General features: G+C 42.2%; 1 protein-coding gene across 2 annotated transcripts; it reads left to right on the top strand.

Moving 5' to 3' along the window:
* The first annotated feature begins 1,445 nt into the window (after window positions 1-1,445).
* Window positions 1,446-11,330, top strand: LOC110530141 (mitochondrial import inner membrane translocase subunit TIM44). Of its 2 annotated transcripts, none has more exons than XM_021612983.3 (13): window positions 1,446-1,772; window positions 3,264-3,368; window positions 3,504-3,677; window positions 3,888-3,968; window positions 4,777-4,926; window positions 5,219-5,352; window positions 5,498-5,583; window positions 5,865-5,957; window positions 6,174-6,298; window positions 6,583-6,633; window positions 7,087-7,176; window positions 7,344-7,454; window positions 7,706-11,330. In XM_021612983.3, exons 1-13 carry the CDS (start codon window positions 1,743-1,745, stop codon window positions 7,823-7,825), a joined length of 1,350 nt encoding a protein of 449 aa, XP_021468658.3. In that variant the 5' UTR covers window positions 1,446-1,742; the 3' UTR covers window positions 7,826-11,330. The 2 variants fall into 2 exon arrangements, with proteins under 2 accessions (XP_021468658.3, XP_021468659.2); XM_021612984.3 differs by having other exon boundaries at window positions 1,468-1,772; window positions 7,319-7,454.
* Window positions 11,331-19,627: the final 8,297 nt, after the last annotated feature.

Here is a 19,627-nt window from a genome sequence, read left to right as displayed (position 1 = left end):
TGCAGTGGAGCGGGTCGAGGGCTTCAAGTTCCTTGGTGTTCAAATAACTAAGGACTTAAAATGGTCCACACACATGCAAACAGTCGTGAAGAAGGCGCAACAGCCCCTCTTCCCCCTTAGGTTGAAAAGATTTGGCATGGGCCCTCAAAACCTCTAAAGGTTCTACAGTTGCACCATTGAGAGCATCTTGACTGGTTGTATCACTGCTTGGTATGGCAACTGCACCGCCCTTGATCACATGGTGCTACAGAGGGTGTTGCAGACAGTTGAGGACATCACTGGGGCTGAGCTCCCTGCCATCCAGGACCTGTGTATCAGGTGGTGTGAAAGGAAGGCCTGGAAAATTGTTAGACTCCAGCCTCCCAAGCCAATGCTCTCTCTGCTTCCGCATGGCAAGAGGAGCAACAAGTCTGACACCAACGGGCTCCTGAACAGCTTCTATCCCCAATCCGTAAGACTGCTAATCATTTTTTTTATGGCTAATCTGCATTGACACTTCTATTTTACTTTTCCACTATGCACACCCACTCTATGCACACTCTACACACTCACTCACAATTAATTTGCTCACACACACATAACACACGCACACATTCATACTGACGTTACACGCACGGACACACACACTCAAATACAATCATCATATATGCTGCAGCTACTCTGTTTATCATACATCCTGATGCCTAGTCACCCTACCCTGTACATATCTACCTCTATCACTCCAGTATTCCTTCACATTATAAATATGGTATTGGCACTGACTCTGGAACTGACTCTGTATATAGCTTACTTACTTTCTCTTGTTCTTATTTGTGTCTTGTGTGTTTTTGTTCTACTTTACTTTTAATTGTTTTGTAGTAGTACTGATATTGATTACTGCAATGTTGGGAAAGAGCAAGCAAGAAATGTATTTCACAATCAACAATAAAAACTTCAAACTTGAAATTTGAGAGGGAACACCCAGACAGGAACCTTGACCATTTTTTTTCCAGTGGTAAACTGGCTGATTAAGAGCACAGATACTTTTGACGAGGTGGGGAATTCCATTGGATTCGTTTGAAGACCTATTGTGTACGTTGCCCATGCGTCGTCAATAGGCCGAGCGGTGCATTTTTGGCGATATTGTGATAAAGAGAGCGCTCCTTCAAGCAGTGTATTGGGCGCAAACTCAAAAACCCAACAGTAGCATGAATTTCGTCAACAAATATTTTCCAAGATGTGAGATAATTAACGTGTTCTCTGTAATTTCGTAGAGCTTTGGAATCATGACATCGCGTACTTTCGAGGAAAATAGGCAGGTTTCTCGATTCATACCCCGAGAAGGGATTGCGTGATGATTAGTTTAGCAACTCCGTGAAGCAGCATGACAACGTGAACGCGATTGGTCGACAGTCAGTTGCTTACTTGCGGTCATTGCCAATGGGATTCCTCTATCCTACTTTCTCCTTGTTCGACTATCTCTATAGCGGAGGGTCGTCCCTAGTTACCACGGCCACAGTCGAAATTATGGCTAAACCCTGCCCAGTTCTACAATTTATCTTCTTGAAATCTGATGTTAACCCTAACCTTAACCACACTGCTAACATTTTGGCTAACGCGAACCTTAAACTAAGACCAAACATCTATTTTTTTGTTTTCATAAATATTTATGATACAACCAATTTTGACTTTGTGGTTTTGGTAAACTAGTGAAACCCTCAGCGGAGTTACACGTGGTCACGTCACGTGCGCCATCACTCAAGATGGCAGCCTCTGTGTGTCGGTGCTATGAGGTGAGATTATGCACATTCGTTTTCACATTTCTCCCCCTGGCTTGCACTGCTGAAGAGTGGATGTTGACGAAATTGTTTTAGGGCTCTATATTTAACGTTTAAAAGGAACACTCATTTTACGTTATTTCGTGAAAACGTTATCATCTGAAGACAGTTATGAATAGATGAATGGGCCAGTCGGTGTTCGTTCGTGAACATATGCTAGCTAGCGAGATCGCTAAACATTTCAAGCGTTCTCCATAGCCTATTAATATTGTACATAACTGGTCAGTTCGTCTGCTTGTCGGAAATAATTCGTACATCAAACACGTCTGTAAATAATAGCTCACCATAGCCAGGACAGTTAGAGCATGTTTTGTAATAGCTTTCATTGCAATGTTTTTTTTTATTTTATTTAACCAGGCAAGTCAGTTAAGAACAAATTATTATTTACAATGACGGCCTAAATTACCCCGGCCAATTTTGGCAAAGATAAATATTTATAGACGAATACAAATCAGTAGCGGATTTAGGTACGGGCGGCATCTTGCCGGGGGCAGGGCTGAAGGGGTGGTTCGCCCCATACAAGCTAGAACCGCCACATACACTTGAAACAAATAGCCAAACCGAAAACTACAAAAATGCTTTGTGCTACTAAAATCAAAGAAATGTAAGCTAAACTGACAACGGAGTGAAGAGCAGAAATCACATCTATCAAGCAAGTCAGTATGAACGTCCTGTCATAGCGTCAGTAGGAATGTCCTGTCATAGCGTCAGTAGGAATGTCTTGTCATAGCGTCAGTAGGAATGTCTTGTCATTGCGTCAGTAGGAATGTCTTGTCATAGCGTCAGTAGGGATATTTTGTAATAGGGTCAATAGGGATATTTTGTTATAGCCTACATCAGGGATTATTTTGGGGAAATCAGACTGGGTCTCAATTTGCTGTTGAGAAGTTTTTTTTTTTTAGGTTGCTAAATTAGTTTTGCAGTCAGCTATCTAAACTTATGGTCGAATTACCCAGGGGCCCCACTGATTTTGGTAGTAAATCTCTCAGATATAATATTTAAGAAAAGATGCAAACATTTCTCTCCACCCTATGGCAAAATGTATAGAATGGCATGAAATTAACTGTAAAATAGCACATTTTCCTCTCCTCCCCATGGCAGAATGAGCTGAATTGCAGGAAATGAGTTATAACATTTCTAAATCTTCTCTCCTCCCCATGGAAAAATGTGTACAATTGCTACAAACTTTATTTTAAAACTGCAACATTTTCTCTACACCTCATGGCAAGATGTGTAGAAATGCTTGAAATTAGCTCTAAAATGTAGAAATGTTCTCTCTGCTGTCAAGAGCGGGGCCACTAATGTTTTGCTCGCAAGGAGGTGTGTATGGATGTGGGTATGCAGACCCGCTGGGTACGCAGATCCCGGCTCCTCATGATGAATTCAGATTTTTTGTGGCCCCCATCAAAGTTGCCCATCCCTGGCCTATGTTGTTGTTCTCTTTAGCTGGTCGGAAGACGTCTTCTACTCCTGTCATCCCGTGCTGTCGTCTCCTCATTCAATAGAGGAGATGCCTACAGGATATGTGGGTCTCCGGCTGTCCCTGTGCAGGTAAAGACCAAAGCAGTATCACCATTGGCCTTCAAATAATGATAGATCTGGAGGTAGCTAACTAGCGTTAGCTAACACACAAACTCTTAACATTGTATCTGTCATTCACTCATAATTGTGCCCTCTTTCTCCCAGGTGCGGTATGCGTCAGAACGACCTAGTCGTAAAGGCTTTTTTGGGGAGTTTGTGGAGAACCTGAGGCAGGAGTTTGGTAAGGACAAGGAGATGAAGGAGAACATCAAGAAGTTCAGAGAGGAGGCCAAGAGGCTAGAGGAGTCGGATGCCCTGCAACAGGCTCGGAGGAAATTTGTAAGCTTAAATTGTTATTTTGGAATGTATTGTCTCTCTTTAAGGCAATGGTACCAACCTTGGTTGTGCAGACTTTTTTTTCGCCAGCCCATCACTAATCTTCAACTATCGAAGGTCTTGACAATAAGTTCAAAAGGTTGTGTCAGTGCTGGGCACACACATACTTGTGATCAAGGACACTCATCAAGCTCATTTCTTTATTTCCTCCAGAAAACCATTGAGTCTGAAACCGTTAAGACCTCTGAGGTGTTCAAGAAGACCTTTGGGACTCTGTCTGAAACTGTGAAGGAGGTGAGTCATTTTCACACTCTTACAAATGATTTCTAGAAGAAAAGTTATTGACATCAGAAGTTAGTATTAGGCCAAAGTGCAAGCGTTTCAAGTCCTTTATATCCTATCAATGGGGTTTATCTATATTTGTATATTCCTTAATATAATTGCATGTGTTTACAGTTTATCAGTTGAACTTCTATCTTAGTGCCAACCCAGAAATACAATTATAACGTACTGTTTCTAGTAGCGGGCTACACAGGCTAATGTGATTTTCCATTACCTGTTAGTTAGAGGATAGGTACTGTTTGGCTTAGCGCAGATATTTTACGACCAACTTTAACTTGGCGATACTATCTTCGTTCTCGATTCGGCCTAACACCTATCTTCTGAAATGTCCGTGTCCAAGTTGCAGGTGGTTCATTTTGAATTTAGAAAATGCTCATCTTGCCTGTTTCAAATCTTCTCTCATTGATCGAGACAGGTGAGTGTCTTCGTGACTTGCGGCACTTTGGGGTGAACCCACCAGTCTCAATCGATGAGAGAAGATTTGAAATGGACATTGTTGGATTGCTTTGGCACATTTTCTAAATTCAAAACGAACCACCTGCAACTGGACACAGACATTTTATAAGAAACATGTTTGACCAAATCGAGAACGAAGATAGTATCGCCAAGTTAAGGTTGGCCGAAAATTTGCGGTGCTACAGTAAAACAGTACTGTCCTGTAACAATTAATGTTTTAAAGTAGCTCACCACAGTCTTTCTCACATCCATGATAATGCCTGAACTCTGAAGTCATTCTGTCTATGTCTGTCTGTTTGTCCAGGGCCTTGAGGAGGTGACCCGTACAGACCTGGGGAAGAAAATCAAGGAGGGGGTGGAGGAGGCAGCCAAGACTGCCAGGCACTCAGTTGAGTCTGTGTCCAAGGGGGGAGAGAAGCTGGGAGTGACCAGCGCCTTCAGGGCCATCTCACAGGTCAGAGACTGACATTTAAACAAGCAACCCACCTCTCCATCGAAGGAAATGTGTTAACGCTTTATTCTTTTTAGTTCTTGGTCTGCTTTTAACCCAGCTCCTGCTTAAGAATTGGCTTGGTTACATGGTTATTACTGATCATTATGTAGAAGGTGTTACCAGTTGTTTTGGTTAAATACCAGCCGTTGAGGGACATTGAAGCATCAACTCGAGGCTGAAAATGGTGTCAAATGTCATGGATTCTATGGCATCATTTAACTGACCTCATCTGTTCCCCTCTTTGTGTGTACAGGGGATGGAGTCAGTGAAGAGAGAGATTGATGTGGTGGACGATGGTACTTACAGGGCTCCTTCTCAACTCAGGAAGAGGAGGGAATTCTCCTCCAAGGGAGGGGAGAGCGACAACCGAGTGTTTGAGGCCAACGAGTATGTCCCTTGTTCATAGCCATGACATACTTTTAACAGATACGTTTTCCCATTCACTGACAATGCAATGGGTGTCCATTCAGCCATGCTTGAAATTATTAGGAAATACAACCTATTGATGTAACCAGTCTATGTTGATTTATAGAGAGGACATGGGTGTTGTGCTGCACAAGGATTCTAAGTGGTACACACAGTGGAAGGACTTTAAAGACAACAACATGGTTTTCAACAGTAAGACAATGTTATTGTATTTCATCAGACATGAGTGATGTAATCATAGGTCACATCTTATGGTTGAGTGCACTTCACTGGCCTGTCAGCAGGTGGCACTATATTCGTTGGCAAGGTATACCTCAATGTCAAGCCTATCAGAAATGGGATTTTTCCTGATCAGAAACATTTTCTATGACATTGTATCTTATTCGATTATCTGTGGATGGTCCCAGAGTCTTGGAAGTCTTTGGGATAATTTCAGTTCAGTATTTCTTATGTTGCTTCTCCTCTCTCCTCAGGGTTCTTTGAGATGAAAATGAAGTATGACGAGAGTGACAACGCCCTTGTCAGAGCATCTCGAGCCGTGACCGACAGAGTCACCGATCTACTAGGTAAACAACCTCTCCTTATAAAAAAAATCTGTCTGTTGAATAATCATATCAGTCAGGGGTTTAGGGGGTGCATTCAATAATTTCTCTGTTATATTGTCTGTTATGTCCGTGGCCACTAGGTGACTACCCTATTTTCTTTCGTAAGTTCTGATAGATGGCAGGACTACGTAAGTTTCCACTATTTTGCCATTAAATCCTTGTTTATTTGGTTGGCAGGTGGTCTCTTCTCTACCACGGAGATGTCTCAGGTGCTGACGGAGATCTTAAAGGCAGATCCCAGCTTCGACAAGGACTCCTTTCTCAAACAGTGTGAGAAGGACATCATCCCCAACATCCTAGAGGTAAGGGGTCCGAACACTTTAACACTTTTTAAGCATTTTTGTTGATCAATATTTTGCTATTTTAAATTGTAATAATACATGAGTACTTTTGAGATGTGTAACACTGGTGCAATCTATAGGCCACTAGAGTTGAATAGATGTTTCAAACATATAGATATTGCATGCTAAATATCTATGTAAATTAACTACATTTACATTCATCCAGAGCGACCTACATTTCATACTTTTATTTTCTCTCCGTACTAATGTCCTTGAACCCACCTTTGTCCTTCTGTCTTCTGCAGGCTATGATCCGCGGGGAGCTCGAGATGCTGAAAGACTGGTGCTATGAAGCCGTGAGTACTTTCATACAGACAGCATGCTTTCTTTTCCTTTCACCCTTTCCACTTGTATTGATGTCTGAACAAAAGGGTTTACTTTGTGTTCTTCCGTTTGAGATATTTTGTGTTCGTTTTTCTTAGCAGGCCACGTACTTTTCAAATGAAAGGAACCTCTCAAAAGTTCTTGTTCCAAATAGAATTCTTCCTTCAGATGTGTTTTTATTTTACCTTTATTTAACTAGGCAAGTCAGTTAAGAACAAATTCTTATTTTCAATGACGGCCTAGGAACAGTGGGCCCTGGGTCTACTGCCTTGTTCAGGGGCAGAACGACAGATTTTTACCTTGTCAGCTTGGGGATTCGATCTTGCAACCTTTCGGTTACTAGTCCAACACTTTAACCACTAGGCTACCCTGTGTGGTTGATGTCTTGTGAATGTGTTTTAACCCTCCTCTCTCTCCGTCCTCAGACATACAGTCAGCTGGCCCACCCCATCCAGCAGGCCAGGGCCCTGGGTCTAATGTTCCAGTCCAAGGTCCTAGATATTGACAACGTAGATGTAAGTACATGACTGTGTCGCTCAGGCCCAACCGGGCAATGTCCTGTACACGTCACCAACGTTTTGGAAGCATGCTGATTTAGTCCTTTTTATATCTCTATTATATAATTTCTGTTCTCTCCTCTCTCATTTATTCATTCAGTTACTCTTTCATCTCTGTCTCTCAGTTGGCGATGGGGAAGCTCATGGATCAAGGCCCCGTGTTGATCATCACCTTCCAGGCCCAGGTGGTCATGGTGATTCGTAGTCCCAAGGGAGACCTGGTGGAAGGAGATCCGGTGAGTTGCCTCCTAAAAGGGTTCTCTCTATCCTGGCAGATTTTATTCTGGGTCACTTTGCCCCTAAACCTGTGTCTCTCCTGCCTACGATGGTATCTTTTGTTCTACTTCCCTAACCCTGTTCCTAACTCTGTTTCTTCTGTCCCGTTCTTCTAACCGTTGCCCTTTTTCCTCGACTGCTGGTGATAAGTCTTGTTGCTCCCACCTTTCCTTCACTCCTAACCCTGTTTCCTCTCTCTCCCCTCCCCCAGGAGAAGGTGTTGAGGATGATGTACGTGTGGGCTCTGTGTCGGGACCAGGAGGAGCTCAACCCCGACGCGGCCTGGAGACTACTGGACATGTCTGCCTCCAGCACCGAGCAGGCTCTTTGAGAGAATGGGACCCGACAAAGGGACGCTCCCGGGACACACACACACATCCAGGATCTACACACACAAGCCAGTGTACACCGCAACATCACACACATCCAGGAGCCACACTGTATGTCAAGAGGACGTGGCGGCATGTCACTTTCCAGATGCGTACTAGAGTGGTGTGTTTGTGGTTAGTCCTCATGGCGCAGATGGGATCTTCTACTGGTGTGTGTGTGTGTGGTCTTAGGAACGAAATGGAGTGTGTACGGACACGAAGTGAAAGGACAGTTTGCTTTCAGTTGTGCACCCACTCTTTCTATTCTGTTTAGAGCAAGTTTGCTTTCTGTGAAGGTTTGCTTTCTGTAGTACACAGCTTTGTACGAGATCTTCAGTTTCTTGGCTATTTCTTACATGGAATAGCTTTCATTTCTCAGAACAAGAATAGACTGACGAATTTCAGAAGAAAGTTCTTTGTTTCTGGCCATTTTGAGCCTGTAATCGAACCCACAAATGCGGATGTTCCAGATACTCAACTAGTCTAAAGAAGGCCAGTTTTATTGCTTCTTTAATTAGCACAACAGTTTTCAGTTGTGCTAACGTAATTGCAAAATGGTTTTCTAATGATCAATTAGCCTTTTAAAATGATAAACTTGGATTAGCTAACACAACGTGCCATTGGAACACAGGAGTGATGGGTGCTGATAATGGGCGTCGGTATGGCTATGTAGATATTCCGTAAAAAAATCTGCCATTTTCGAGTTACAATAGTCATTTACAACATTAACAATGTCTACACTATTTCTGACCAATTTGATGTTGTTTTAATGGACAAAAAATGAGCTTTTCTTTCAAAAACAAGGACATTTGTTAGAATGTTTTATGCTTTTTACGGGAAGACAAACTGAAGATAAATAGGATATCTATGTATGTTTAAAGATCCATCGTGTCACGTGTCCAAATACTCATGGCAGTTCAGACTAACTGTTAAATATGTCAAACTGCTTCATTGCAAGCTAGGGTGGGACCACAGTCAGGCTTGTCGTAAGGCAGCTACTTTTTCAGCTGAACCTCATAGACATTGCACTGATGTTCTCAGTACTTCCAGATGTACTTATATGGTACTGTATGAGAGACTGCCTGCAACGGGTATGTATATGGCTGTTTTTAGATGTAAAAAAAATTACATTACACGTTTATTTTTTGTCTGTATTACACGGTTTTCACATCAGGAAACTGGAATACTGGTAACTGAAAGGGTTATTTTTGTTAACCATAACTCAATAACAGAAAATAATATTTCAGGGAGTGTTGCAGCTAACTGATTCGAGTGTTTCATTCAGAGTTGGTTCTAGCATGGGGGAAATGTGATATCTCATGACAAAGGGCAATATCATATTTCAGCCGTCTATATAGATAACATGTAAATCTAATGCTCTGAGATGGACTATTCATCAAAACAAGGACCATCATTCTAACAAAAATATGGTTTAATGTGGTGAGCTCTAGATTAAAGGATATAAACCAGGAGTTTTTATGGAAACGTTTTACTTGGACCATGAATGTGTTGACAGAAGGGTTTCTAACAAGAATATTCAGAAAATATTCAGACCCCTAGACGTTTTCCACATTTTGTTACGTTACAGCCTTATTCTAAAATGGATTAAATAAATACAAATCCTCAGCAATCTACACACACTACTCCATAATGACAAAGCGAAAACAGGTTTTTAGAAATGTTTGCACATTTATTAAAAATTAAAAACAGATACCTTATTTACATAAGTATTTACACTCTTCGCTATGAGCCTTGAAAGTGAGAGCAGGTGCATCCTGTTTCCTTTGATCATCCTTGATGTTTCTACAACTTGATTGGAGTCCACCTGTGGTAAATTCAATTGATTGGACAACAATTTGGGAAGGCACAGACCTTCCCACAGTTGACAGTGCATGTCAAAGCAAAAACTAATCCATGAGGTCAAAGGAATTGTCCGTAGAGCCCCGAGACAAGATTGTGTCAAGGCACAGATCTGGGGAAGGGTACCAAAACATTTCTGCAGCATTGAAGGTCCCCAAGAACACAGTGGCCTCCAATCGGAGGAGAAGGGCCTTGGTCAGGGAGGTGACCAAGAACCCGATAGTCACTCTGATAGAGCTCCAGAGTTCCTCTGTGGAGATGGGAGAACCTTCCAGAAGGACAACCATCTCTGCAGCACTCCACCAATCAGGCCTTTATGGTAGAGTGGCCAGACGGAAGCCACTCCTCAGTAAAAGGCAAATGACAGCCCACTTGGAGTTTGCCAAAAGGCACCTAAAGACTCAGACCATGAGAAACAAGATTATCTGGTCTGATGAAACAAAGATTGAACTGTTTGGCTTGAATGCCAAGTGTCACGTATGGAGGAAACCTGGCACCATCCCTACAGTGAAGCTTGCCATGGTGAAGGCAGAATCATGCTGTGGGAATGTTTTTCAGCGGCAGGGACTGGGAGAATAATCAGTAACGGAGCAAAGTACAGAGATCCTTAATGAAAACCTGCTCCAGAGCTCTCAGGACCTCAGACTGGGTGCGAAGGTTCACCTTCCAACAGGAAAACAACTCTAAGGACACAGCCAATACAATGCAGGAGTGGCTTCGGGACAAGTCTCTGAATGTCCTAGGGTGGCCCAGCCAGAGCCCGGACTTGAAAAACCTAAACTTTTTGCTTTGTCATTATGGGCTATTGTGTGTAGATTGCTGGGGGGGGGGGGCAATTTAATACATTTTAGAATAAGGCTGTAACAAAATGAGGAGAAAGGCCAAGGGTCTGAATTCTTTCCGAATGCACTGTGACTATCGATTTAACCTTGTTTTTTGGGGGGTGTTTGTGGTTGACAGATAAGGTCCATTTGAAAGTAGAAGTTGCCCCTCTAGAATTACATTTCCCCTATGCCCAAACCTATATGTACTAATTAGACGTGTAAAACGATATCTGACCCTAAAACAGAGGTTGGGGCAACTCAAAGCTCACTGGAAGTTGAAGAAAGTGATCGGCTCTTGAAGTGGTAGAAACCTCATACTCTACAGTATATCTAAGAACAGGGTTCTTTTGTGAAAAATAACCCTGTTCACGCTGGGCTGAATCCTAACTTGAGATACATTATTTGCCAGCGTTGAGCACGAGTATGTTGATTGGAGATTTGTGGAACTCTCAGGTTGTGATTCCATCCTGAGAGAGTCTCACTTTTGTTTACATCCATCTATTTGCGTCGACCAAAGGAAATAAATGTATTGTATCACTTTATTTTTTTGCCTTGAGAAAAGAATGCTGTATGATACTGAGGCTTTCTTCATGTTTTTCATTGTCATTCGCCAGCATTAGTCTTTAGTGGTATAATAACCAGCGGCGACCCGTCATTCAGGGCAGGTGGGGCATTTTTGGGCTTGCCTGTTTTGCATTTTATTTAGGCATTAAGACGTATCACATGTCAGTTTGCAAACAATGTAAAAAATATATATGATAAGGTTAATAAAGCTGCATACACACATGGTCTTTTTTTTGTTTTCTTCAGTAAGGCAGCTCCAAAATGCAGGTGTTTCAGCCTAGCTCAATGCTTTCTGTGGTGGAGGGGCAGCCAGCAGAAAATATGAGCATTGCGCCGTGATTGGCTCAGTGTTCTGTCATTCATGGGGACAGTACGTCATCGGCAAGTTTAAGTCCTTATTAAGGGTAGACATCCAAAATTTCAGCCCTTTGGGTCCTGCCACAGAGTAATTACAAGTGCCCTTCCAAGAAGGCTCAAGGTCGTTGTCCACAGATAAAAATGACATCGAATCACGTTAAATCTATAGTAGCTTTGATTGGACTGATCATGTCAACATCTTGCTTTCATAGTCTTAGCTAGCAGTCATCATGAATCAAGTCGATTAATCTAGTGGAAAATCCTTTTTAATCCTTGTCATATGAAGAGAAATTAAAGATAAAATGAATCCGTGCTCATTGGACATAAAGATTACACAAGTTGAGATGAGTTGTTTGGAAGGAATCAGCGGCTAACTGCAAGCATTGCAAAGCAACCACCACTTCTGTTAGGATAGCTTTATGTAGGCCCTAGCAGTTTGTGGGCACCGTTTGTTGCTGTTGTAGTGCAATTAATGTGTTGTGTAGTGGCTTTGCTAGCATGCATCACACTTTTTTTTTTTGCCCCACCAAGATTTGCATGCTAAAATCGGCACTGATGATAACTACATATAATTTTAATGTAGCACGTGTGAGTGTAAGCACATCGTTTTTGTTTTTCATCTGTAAAACTGACACACATTGTTTGGATTTGGCCATTGAGGCTGATAAATAAGCTTTGGATTTGCCAATATAGGCTGATAAAGTTTCAAACAACACACACGGGGCCAATAACAGGGGAGCCTATTCCACTGCTGTCTCCTGTGATAAATGGCTCAGGCCATCAGTGCTACTCCTCTGTCCTCCTTTCTCCTCTACTCTTTTCTCTTACTGATCTCTCTTCGGAGCCTGAGGACACAGGCACACACACACACACACACAGGGAAACACAAAGTAGATGCATTTCAGTGAATACCCACAAACAAAAAGGTTAAACACTTTAAAATGGACTACCGGAGTTGTTCACAGAACTTTACTTTTGAGTAGAGTACACTGACCCTTTTTTTATAAACATCTGGACTGTGATCCTTTGTGGCCCTGATCCAGTCTTTAGAACGGCACACTGAACGGTTCAGTGTGCCGTTCTAAAGACTGGATCAGGGCGGAGCTGAAAGGAGATTAAGTGCACCAACAGAAAAGTCAAGAGCAAAGTCCTTGCAGCTAAATGTCTTTCACGCGCTACCAGACTATGACTTCAGTATTAGAAGAGACACACTAGAAGGTGCATTCTGTGCTGTGCAGTAGGTCATGTAAAAATAACCCTACAGGGACAACAGATGACAGATTGACAGAATCAATGGGGATGTTTTGCTCTTGGCAAGTGCCTTCCATGGCTCTCTCACTATGTAGCTGCTGTCCATGGTCCTGATTGGTTATGGTTAGGTTCTGTTCATTGTATCCAGATTGATTGATTGGATGCAGTCTTGCCAGAAGATTCCGACCCTTCCTTTACCGCTTGTTTACACTGAGCTGCACTAGAGTCGGAAAGCAATCATGGTTAGATCAAGACACCGTGGAGCCAGCACGAGCTATGGGTCGGAAAACGTACCTCAACGCAGGGATGGTACAGGCAACTGTACTCCAAATTTGACCTTTATCCACACTGCTCCATCAAGATGATTGAAATACTGCAGTTTTCACCGCAAAAACATGTTACATGTTACATGTTACATGTGCATGTTCTTGAGTCTCAGCTTTTCATAGATAGCTTTTAATAGTTTGTAGCTTTAATAAGTTCTCTCATTTTTGTAAAAAAAAAAAAAAAAGACCCTTCCCCGGGCCCCTTCAAACAAATACGATGTTACAGAAGTCTGTAGCTCAAACACACCGTGTTTAAAATGGGTTAAAAGTGTCATGGGTTTTATAACCACGTCTTAATAGAAATTCAATAATGATGAGACAGGAGTCAGTTCAACCATATATCTGAGACATACAAGGTCTACAACATTACAACCCCCATGATACTCTGCGGCACAGCGCCAATACACCACATCTTCTCCCCCTCCTGCTTAAATCGTCCACATTATTCACCTAGTAACAGTTCTTGACCACTCATGACTGACTGGTGGTTCTGTCAGTGTTGCTTTACTCAACAGTAACTGATCTGTGTGCTTTTCCAGATGAAGGCTGTAGGCCGTCATTTTAAATAAGAATTTGTTCTTAACTGACTTGCCCAGTTAAATAAAGGTGAAATATTTTTTTAAATGTCCACTTCAGTCTGAACAGTGTAGGACACAGGACCAGTCTGAGAAAGGACTACAGCAGGAACCCACTTTGGTCCTTTGAGGTAGTTCCTAGCTTAGGCAGTTTCTCCAGGATTGAAAGCTCTGTCCTTCACAGCGTTTGACTTGACTCTCCTGTTGACATCTCCTTTGTGTTCTGAGGTAAGGATACTCTTGAGTTATGTTAGGCCCTGATCTGGCTATGACATAGGGCTGGGAGCTACACTAGTTCATTTAGCAGATAAGGTTTGCTTAGAATTCCGTGGCATTTTTCTTTTATAGTATTTTATAGTGTGAAGAATACAATTGAACATAGCTGAATAAAAAACAGAAAGGATATTTTCTTCAAACGACACATGCGCTCTATTCTGTGTTGAGCGGTTAACAAAGAAACAGGTCCTCCTATTTGCTTAATTTAGAATTGTTCATGCAACTTTAGTTGTTATAAAAAAACGTTGCGATATGTTTAGATTTTTTTTAGACATTCTAAGGCTGCATGATGCGACTAATGATGATTTGAAAAAAGTAACATGAAAGGCATGAGCTCTGCTTTGTTATTTGCGCAGGCTGCACACACTTTGTCAGTCTCTCATTCACAATTTGACAAGCACTTGATAATGCCTCAAATTTAATAATAATGCCCCGATTTCCCAGCGGCATCCCCTTTGTGTGGCCGTAATGCCCCTAAAAGAATTCATGCCTTTTGCGGCCAGTGGTCATTGTGCCCTTAGGCTGAATATGATCATTATAATTCTCTTCTCCTGGCTGCATGCTCCGAAGCACCTCTCACTCACATGGCTCTCTCAGATAGTTCAATTCTTATCAGCCAATGCCCATCACCTGATTGGGTCTTTCTCACAGGCTACAAGTGAAGACCGACACATCGGGTATGCAACTGCGTGTCCTTATCCAATTCCCGAGGCGCATATTGGAAGAACTGTCCACATTTACTTTTCGGCAGCCAACAAGATGAGTAGACCTAACGAACAGCAAAAGCACTAGCCTATCAACTTTTGTACTGTGGGGGATAATATATAGTCATAAGCTGCCAATGTCAATCTACTATCCCCCATAGTATAAAAGCTGACCTATTCTGTGCGAGATATTAAATATCTAAACAAGGTCTGGGAAAGTTGTGGGATGTGATATATCCCAAATGAATACAACCACTAGCATCCACTAGCATCCACTTGTTTAAGCAATGAGGCTGATACACAACAGATCGGAACATTTAGCTTAAAATGTTGCTGGCATGAAGAACATGTATTCGCTTTCCCCTCAATGCTTCGATCCAATCAGATAATACCGGGTTATTTCTGGTGTTTCTCTGAGCTTGTTTTGAAGTGACTGATGTGTTTTCCACTTGTCTGAAGTAGAAGATATCCACTTGGCTTGACTCCATCTTGAGCACAGGTGGAGTGGTAAGCTGGAAAGTCTATCTGAATTGCAGTGCAGCTCAGACTTGCAGTACTTGACGCTGTAGGTGTGTGCTAACAGCAACAAAGCAATCGTTGCTAACCTCGGAATAAAGCATCCGTTGTAATTCAGTAACCCCAGGTAAGAACTTTGACTTTTCATTCCCGTGCATCTGCAAGTAAGCTTGGCAGAAGTCGATTTTGCTGAACATTTGACCTCCAGCTAAGCCCATGAAAAAGATTGTCGATGTGTTGTAGCGGATACTGTTCAGTGGACAACACTGAGACTCCACATATCCTGATTCCACCGTCCTTCTTAAGGACTGGTACGATGGGTGTTGCCCATTCACTCACGTTGACCGGCTCCATGACTTTGTTCTTTCCTAGAGTGTCCAAGTCATCCTTGACCTTTGGTCTGATAGCATAAGGTACAGGTCGTGCTTTCAGAAACGTTGGTTTGCTGTCTGGCTTAGTGCCTAGCTTCACTGTAATGTCTTTCATACTACCAAACTCTCCATGAAAGACTCCTCCACGTTTCTTTAAGATGGCAGGTAGGCTTGTCTCCACGTCTTAGTGTTCACACTGATGGCCTGTCCAGTGTGATTTTCTCCAACCACAAACGTCCCAGTAGTGGTAGATAGTCCCCTTTCGCGACGTAGAGCGGCAGCTTGTCAGTTTATTGGCAGCTTATTCAGTTTAACTGAACTGTGACATCAGTGATGCCTGTCACGGAAACAGTTTCACCTGTGTAAGTCTTTAACGCGATGTGTGTGCTGGCTGATGTGGAAGGTGTTTCATTGTCTTTTTGTTGACTGTGTCTGACACCAGAGAAACAGCTACCCCTGTATCAATCTCCATACGCACCCGGCTGTCCCTCTAGCAAGTGAGACATAGTAGCTGTGCGACCCCCCCTCCCAGCAACAGTCAGTATATTCAGTGTGACACCCTCGTCTAATGAGTCACTCCCCTCTATGTTCTCTTGCTCAACAGCGTGAACATGTCTCTCTATCTTTTGTTGGAATGTCACTTTCTTGTTTTCAGGCTTTGACATTTTCTCTGAGCTACTTTTGTTTCTGCAGGCTCGTTAGGAGTTTTTAACCACAGGCTCAGAAATCCATGTCCTTACAGCAGCATGTACAGAGCCTTCATAAAGTATTCATACCCCTTGACTTATTCCACATTTTGTTGTGTTACAGCCTGAATTCAAAATGGATTGCTGACACAGTAGACACAATACCCCATAAAGACAAAGTGAAAACATTTTTAGAAATGTTTGCTTATTTATTGAAAATGAAACGTTGAAATATCTCATTTACATACACTACTGTTCAAAAGTTTGGGGTCACTTAGAAATGTCCTTGTTTTTGAAAGAAAAGCACATTTTGTTCTCCATTAAAATAACATCAAATTGATCAGAAATACAGTATAGACATTGTTAATGTTGTAAATGACTATTGTAGCTGGAAATGGCAGATTTTTTTAAATGGAATATCTACATAGGTGTACAGAGGCCCATTATCAGCAACCATCACTCCTGTGTTTCAATGGCATGTTGTGTTAGCTAATCCAAGTTTATCATTTTAAAAGGCTAATTGATCATTAGAAAACCCTTTTGCAATTATATTTAGCACAGCTGAAAACTGTTCTTCTGATTTAAAGAAGCAATAAAACTTGTTTAGACTAGTTGAGTATCTGGAGCAGCAGCATTTGTGGGTTCGATTACAGGCTCAAAATGGCCAGAAACAAAGAACTTCCTTCTGAAACTCGTCAGTCTATTCTTGTTCTGAGAAATGAAGGCTACTCTATGCGAGAAATTGCACTTACGAAGGTGGTTTGAAATATCTGATTCCATGTGCTTGCTGGTGTTCAGACTGCAGGAAAAAGAACAGATTCGAATCAGATTTGCAAAAAAATAAAGGATTTGAGTCACTTCAAATTGCCAATGTGAACAAGGCTTTAGTATCAACTATTAGTCTTGTCTTGTCATCTTGCCTCAAATTAGGAAACTTTCTAAAGGTGGACAATGAGTTCAGAGCTGGTAGCTGTTTCTATGTTTGCTAACCAATGACCTCATCTGGTAACCTGGGGTACTTACAGCTCCATTTAGTGCCAGTCCTTCGTAGCTTGTGTCATCACCAGTGTTGTGTTGTTTTGTGGTAATGCAGACAAACAGAAATCCATGAATTCATGACGTGATCATATGGGCATGTAAACATATGTAATGACTAGGGTCAGAAGTTTTTCACTGACCATGTGAACAGACCAGGAAAGACTCTGGGCCCTCACTCAATACATTTCTAGTACTATTATCAATTGCTGTACCTTACTTTTCTCAGGTAAGTTGGTGTACACACAGCAACCTCCCAGGAGTGTAATTCCAATATGTCTCCTGCAATTCCACCTCCTAGTGAGTGAGTGACCTACGACAGTTGACAATGGGCCTCTGTGAAGGCATATCCATTGGCCCTTTGTAATTACAGCTTTAGCAATGGAAATGAATGGTGTGTAACCAGTGACAGAGATGATGCTATTGTAATAAGACAAAGAGTTATCACCAAGTTAAAATTGCATGTGAATTGCTTCCAGTTGACGGGAGCCCAATAGGATGATCTGAATAACAGCCACACCTCCCATCCCATTAGGCAAGCAATTAGCGGGGCTGATTGTGCCACAGTGGGTTCTGACAATGTAGTAACCTGGTAGGCACAAAGCTAATGGGACTCTTCATTCCTACCACGGACCAAAGCGTTGACACTGCATGAAATATCACGTGTTGAACCCTAACCTCAAAACATTTTGGATGGTTGACATGCTTAGAAAATAAATAATCCAGTATGTATTCCCCATAAAAAGAGAGAATATTTGCGGTAACTTTACCAGAGTGATGAATAGAGGATAAAGTAGTGGCTCTCAGGGTAGGTCTTTGTATAGGGGTAACTCACTCCTTCTGCCACCAATGTAGCACCCTCTGCTGTTAATTCCCACGTCAACTCAGAGACCATTTCCTACATACGTTTTCATCTTTGAATCTATACTAAACAAAAATATAAACGCAACAATGCAACATTTTCAAAGGTTTTGCTGAGTCACAGTTCATATAAGGAAATCGGTCAATTAAAAAAAACGAGGCCCTAATTTATGGATTTCACATGACTGGGCAGGAGTGTAACCATGGGTGGGCCTGGCTGCCAAGTGGGGGCGCCCATGGGTTTTTCGCACCTATGAGTTTTTCCCCACAAAAGGGCTTTAATACAGATAGAAATACTCTTCAGTGTCATTAGCTGTCCAGGTGGCTGGTCTCAGACGATCCCGCAGGTGAAGAAGCCAGATGCGGAGGTCCTTGACTGGCGTGGTTACACGTGGTCTGCGGTTGTGAGGCTGGTTGGACGTACTGCCAGATTCTCTAAAATGATATTGGAGGCGCCTTATAGGAGAGAAATGAACATTAGATTCTCTGACAACGGCTCTGGTGGACATTCCTGCAGTCTTCATGAGAATTGCACTCTCCCTCAAAACTTGCAACATCTGTGCATTCGTAAGACAAAACTGCACATTTTAAAGTGGCCTTTTATTGTCCCCAGCACAAGGTGCACCTGTGTAATGATCATGCTGTTTAATCATTTTGATATGCACCCTTTTCAGATGGATGGATTATCTTGGCAAAGGAGAAATGCTCACAAACTGGGATGTAAACACATTTGTGCACAAACTTTGAGAGAAATAAGCTTTTGGAACATTTCTGGGATTTTTTATTTCAGCTCATGAAACATGGGACCAACACTTTACATGTTTTTCAGTGTATAAGCCGAATCATCTTGCCAGCTCACTGTCATAATATTATGGATCAGATGTACTATCCATGTACACGTGCATAAGAAAAGTGATTGTGGCATCTGCATAACAATGGCGATTACATCTAGTGACAGTCGTCTGGCTCCTTACCACACCAGCATAACTATTTTACCGGCCTGTGTGGCTGGCTGGCAGTAAGTGTGGAGGGTGGGCGGCAGTGTGCACAACTCGTGTTTACGTTCCTTGACTGCTGATCCACTTGAGTACACACAAGGAGTGGCTGACCAAACATAGACCTATGCTTCAAGTTGGCTTGGTTTCTTTTGACCTTTTCAAAGGGAAGGTAAGCAAGCTTGACAATGCCAATAAAAGCTCCATGGTGAAGAGGGGACCAACGTTGACGCTGCAGGGGGGCATTTTCAATTTGAACTGATGAAAGTAATCAACAAAGCAAAGAAGGGTGTGACTGAGTGTCGTGTTTGAAAAATGAATGTTCAGAAAGGCTGTCTTTTCCTATCCGTGTACGAACCATCCTGATCTCATGAGCTCTCATTCTGTGTAGCAAAAACGGAATGTAAGCTTGCAAGATCAGAATGGTTCGTACGATACTAGTTATTTCCCAGATGGAATAGATTTTCAGTAGCACTGGAGAAATTCAAAATGTAACCTGTGTTTGGAGACAGAGAGCGAAATGGTCCCTGCTTCTCCAAAATAATATATTTATTAGATCACTAA

This window comes from Oncorhynchus mykiss, chromosome 8 (genome assembly GCF_057628025.1).
Source record: "Oncorhynchus mykiss isolate SJ-2025 chromosome 8, ASM5762802v1, whole genome shotgun sequence".
NCBI lineage: Eukaryota > Metazoa > Chordata > Actinopteri > Salmoniformes > Salmonidae > Oncorhynchus > Oncorhynchus mykiss.
The sequence above is the reverse complement of the archived record's forward strand: the minus strand, read 5'-3'. Positions and strand labels throughout refer to the sequence as shown.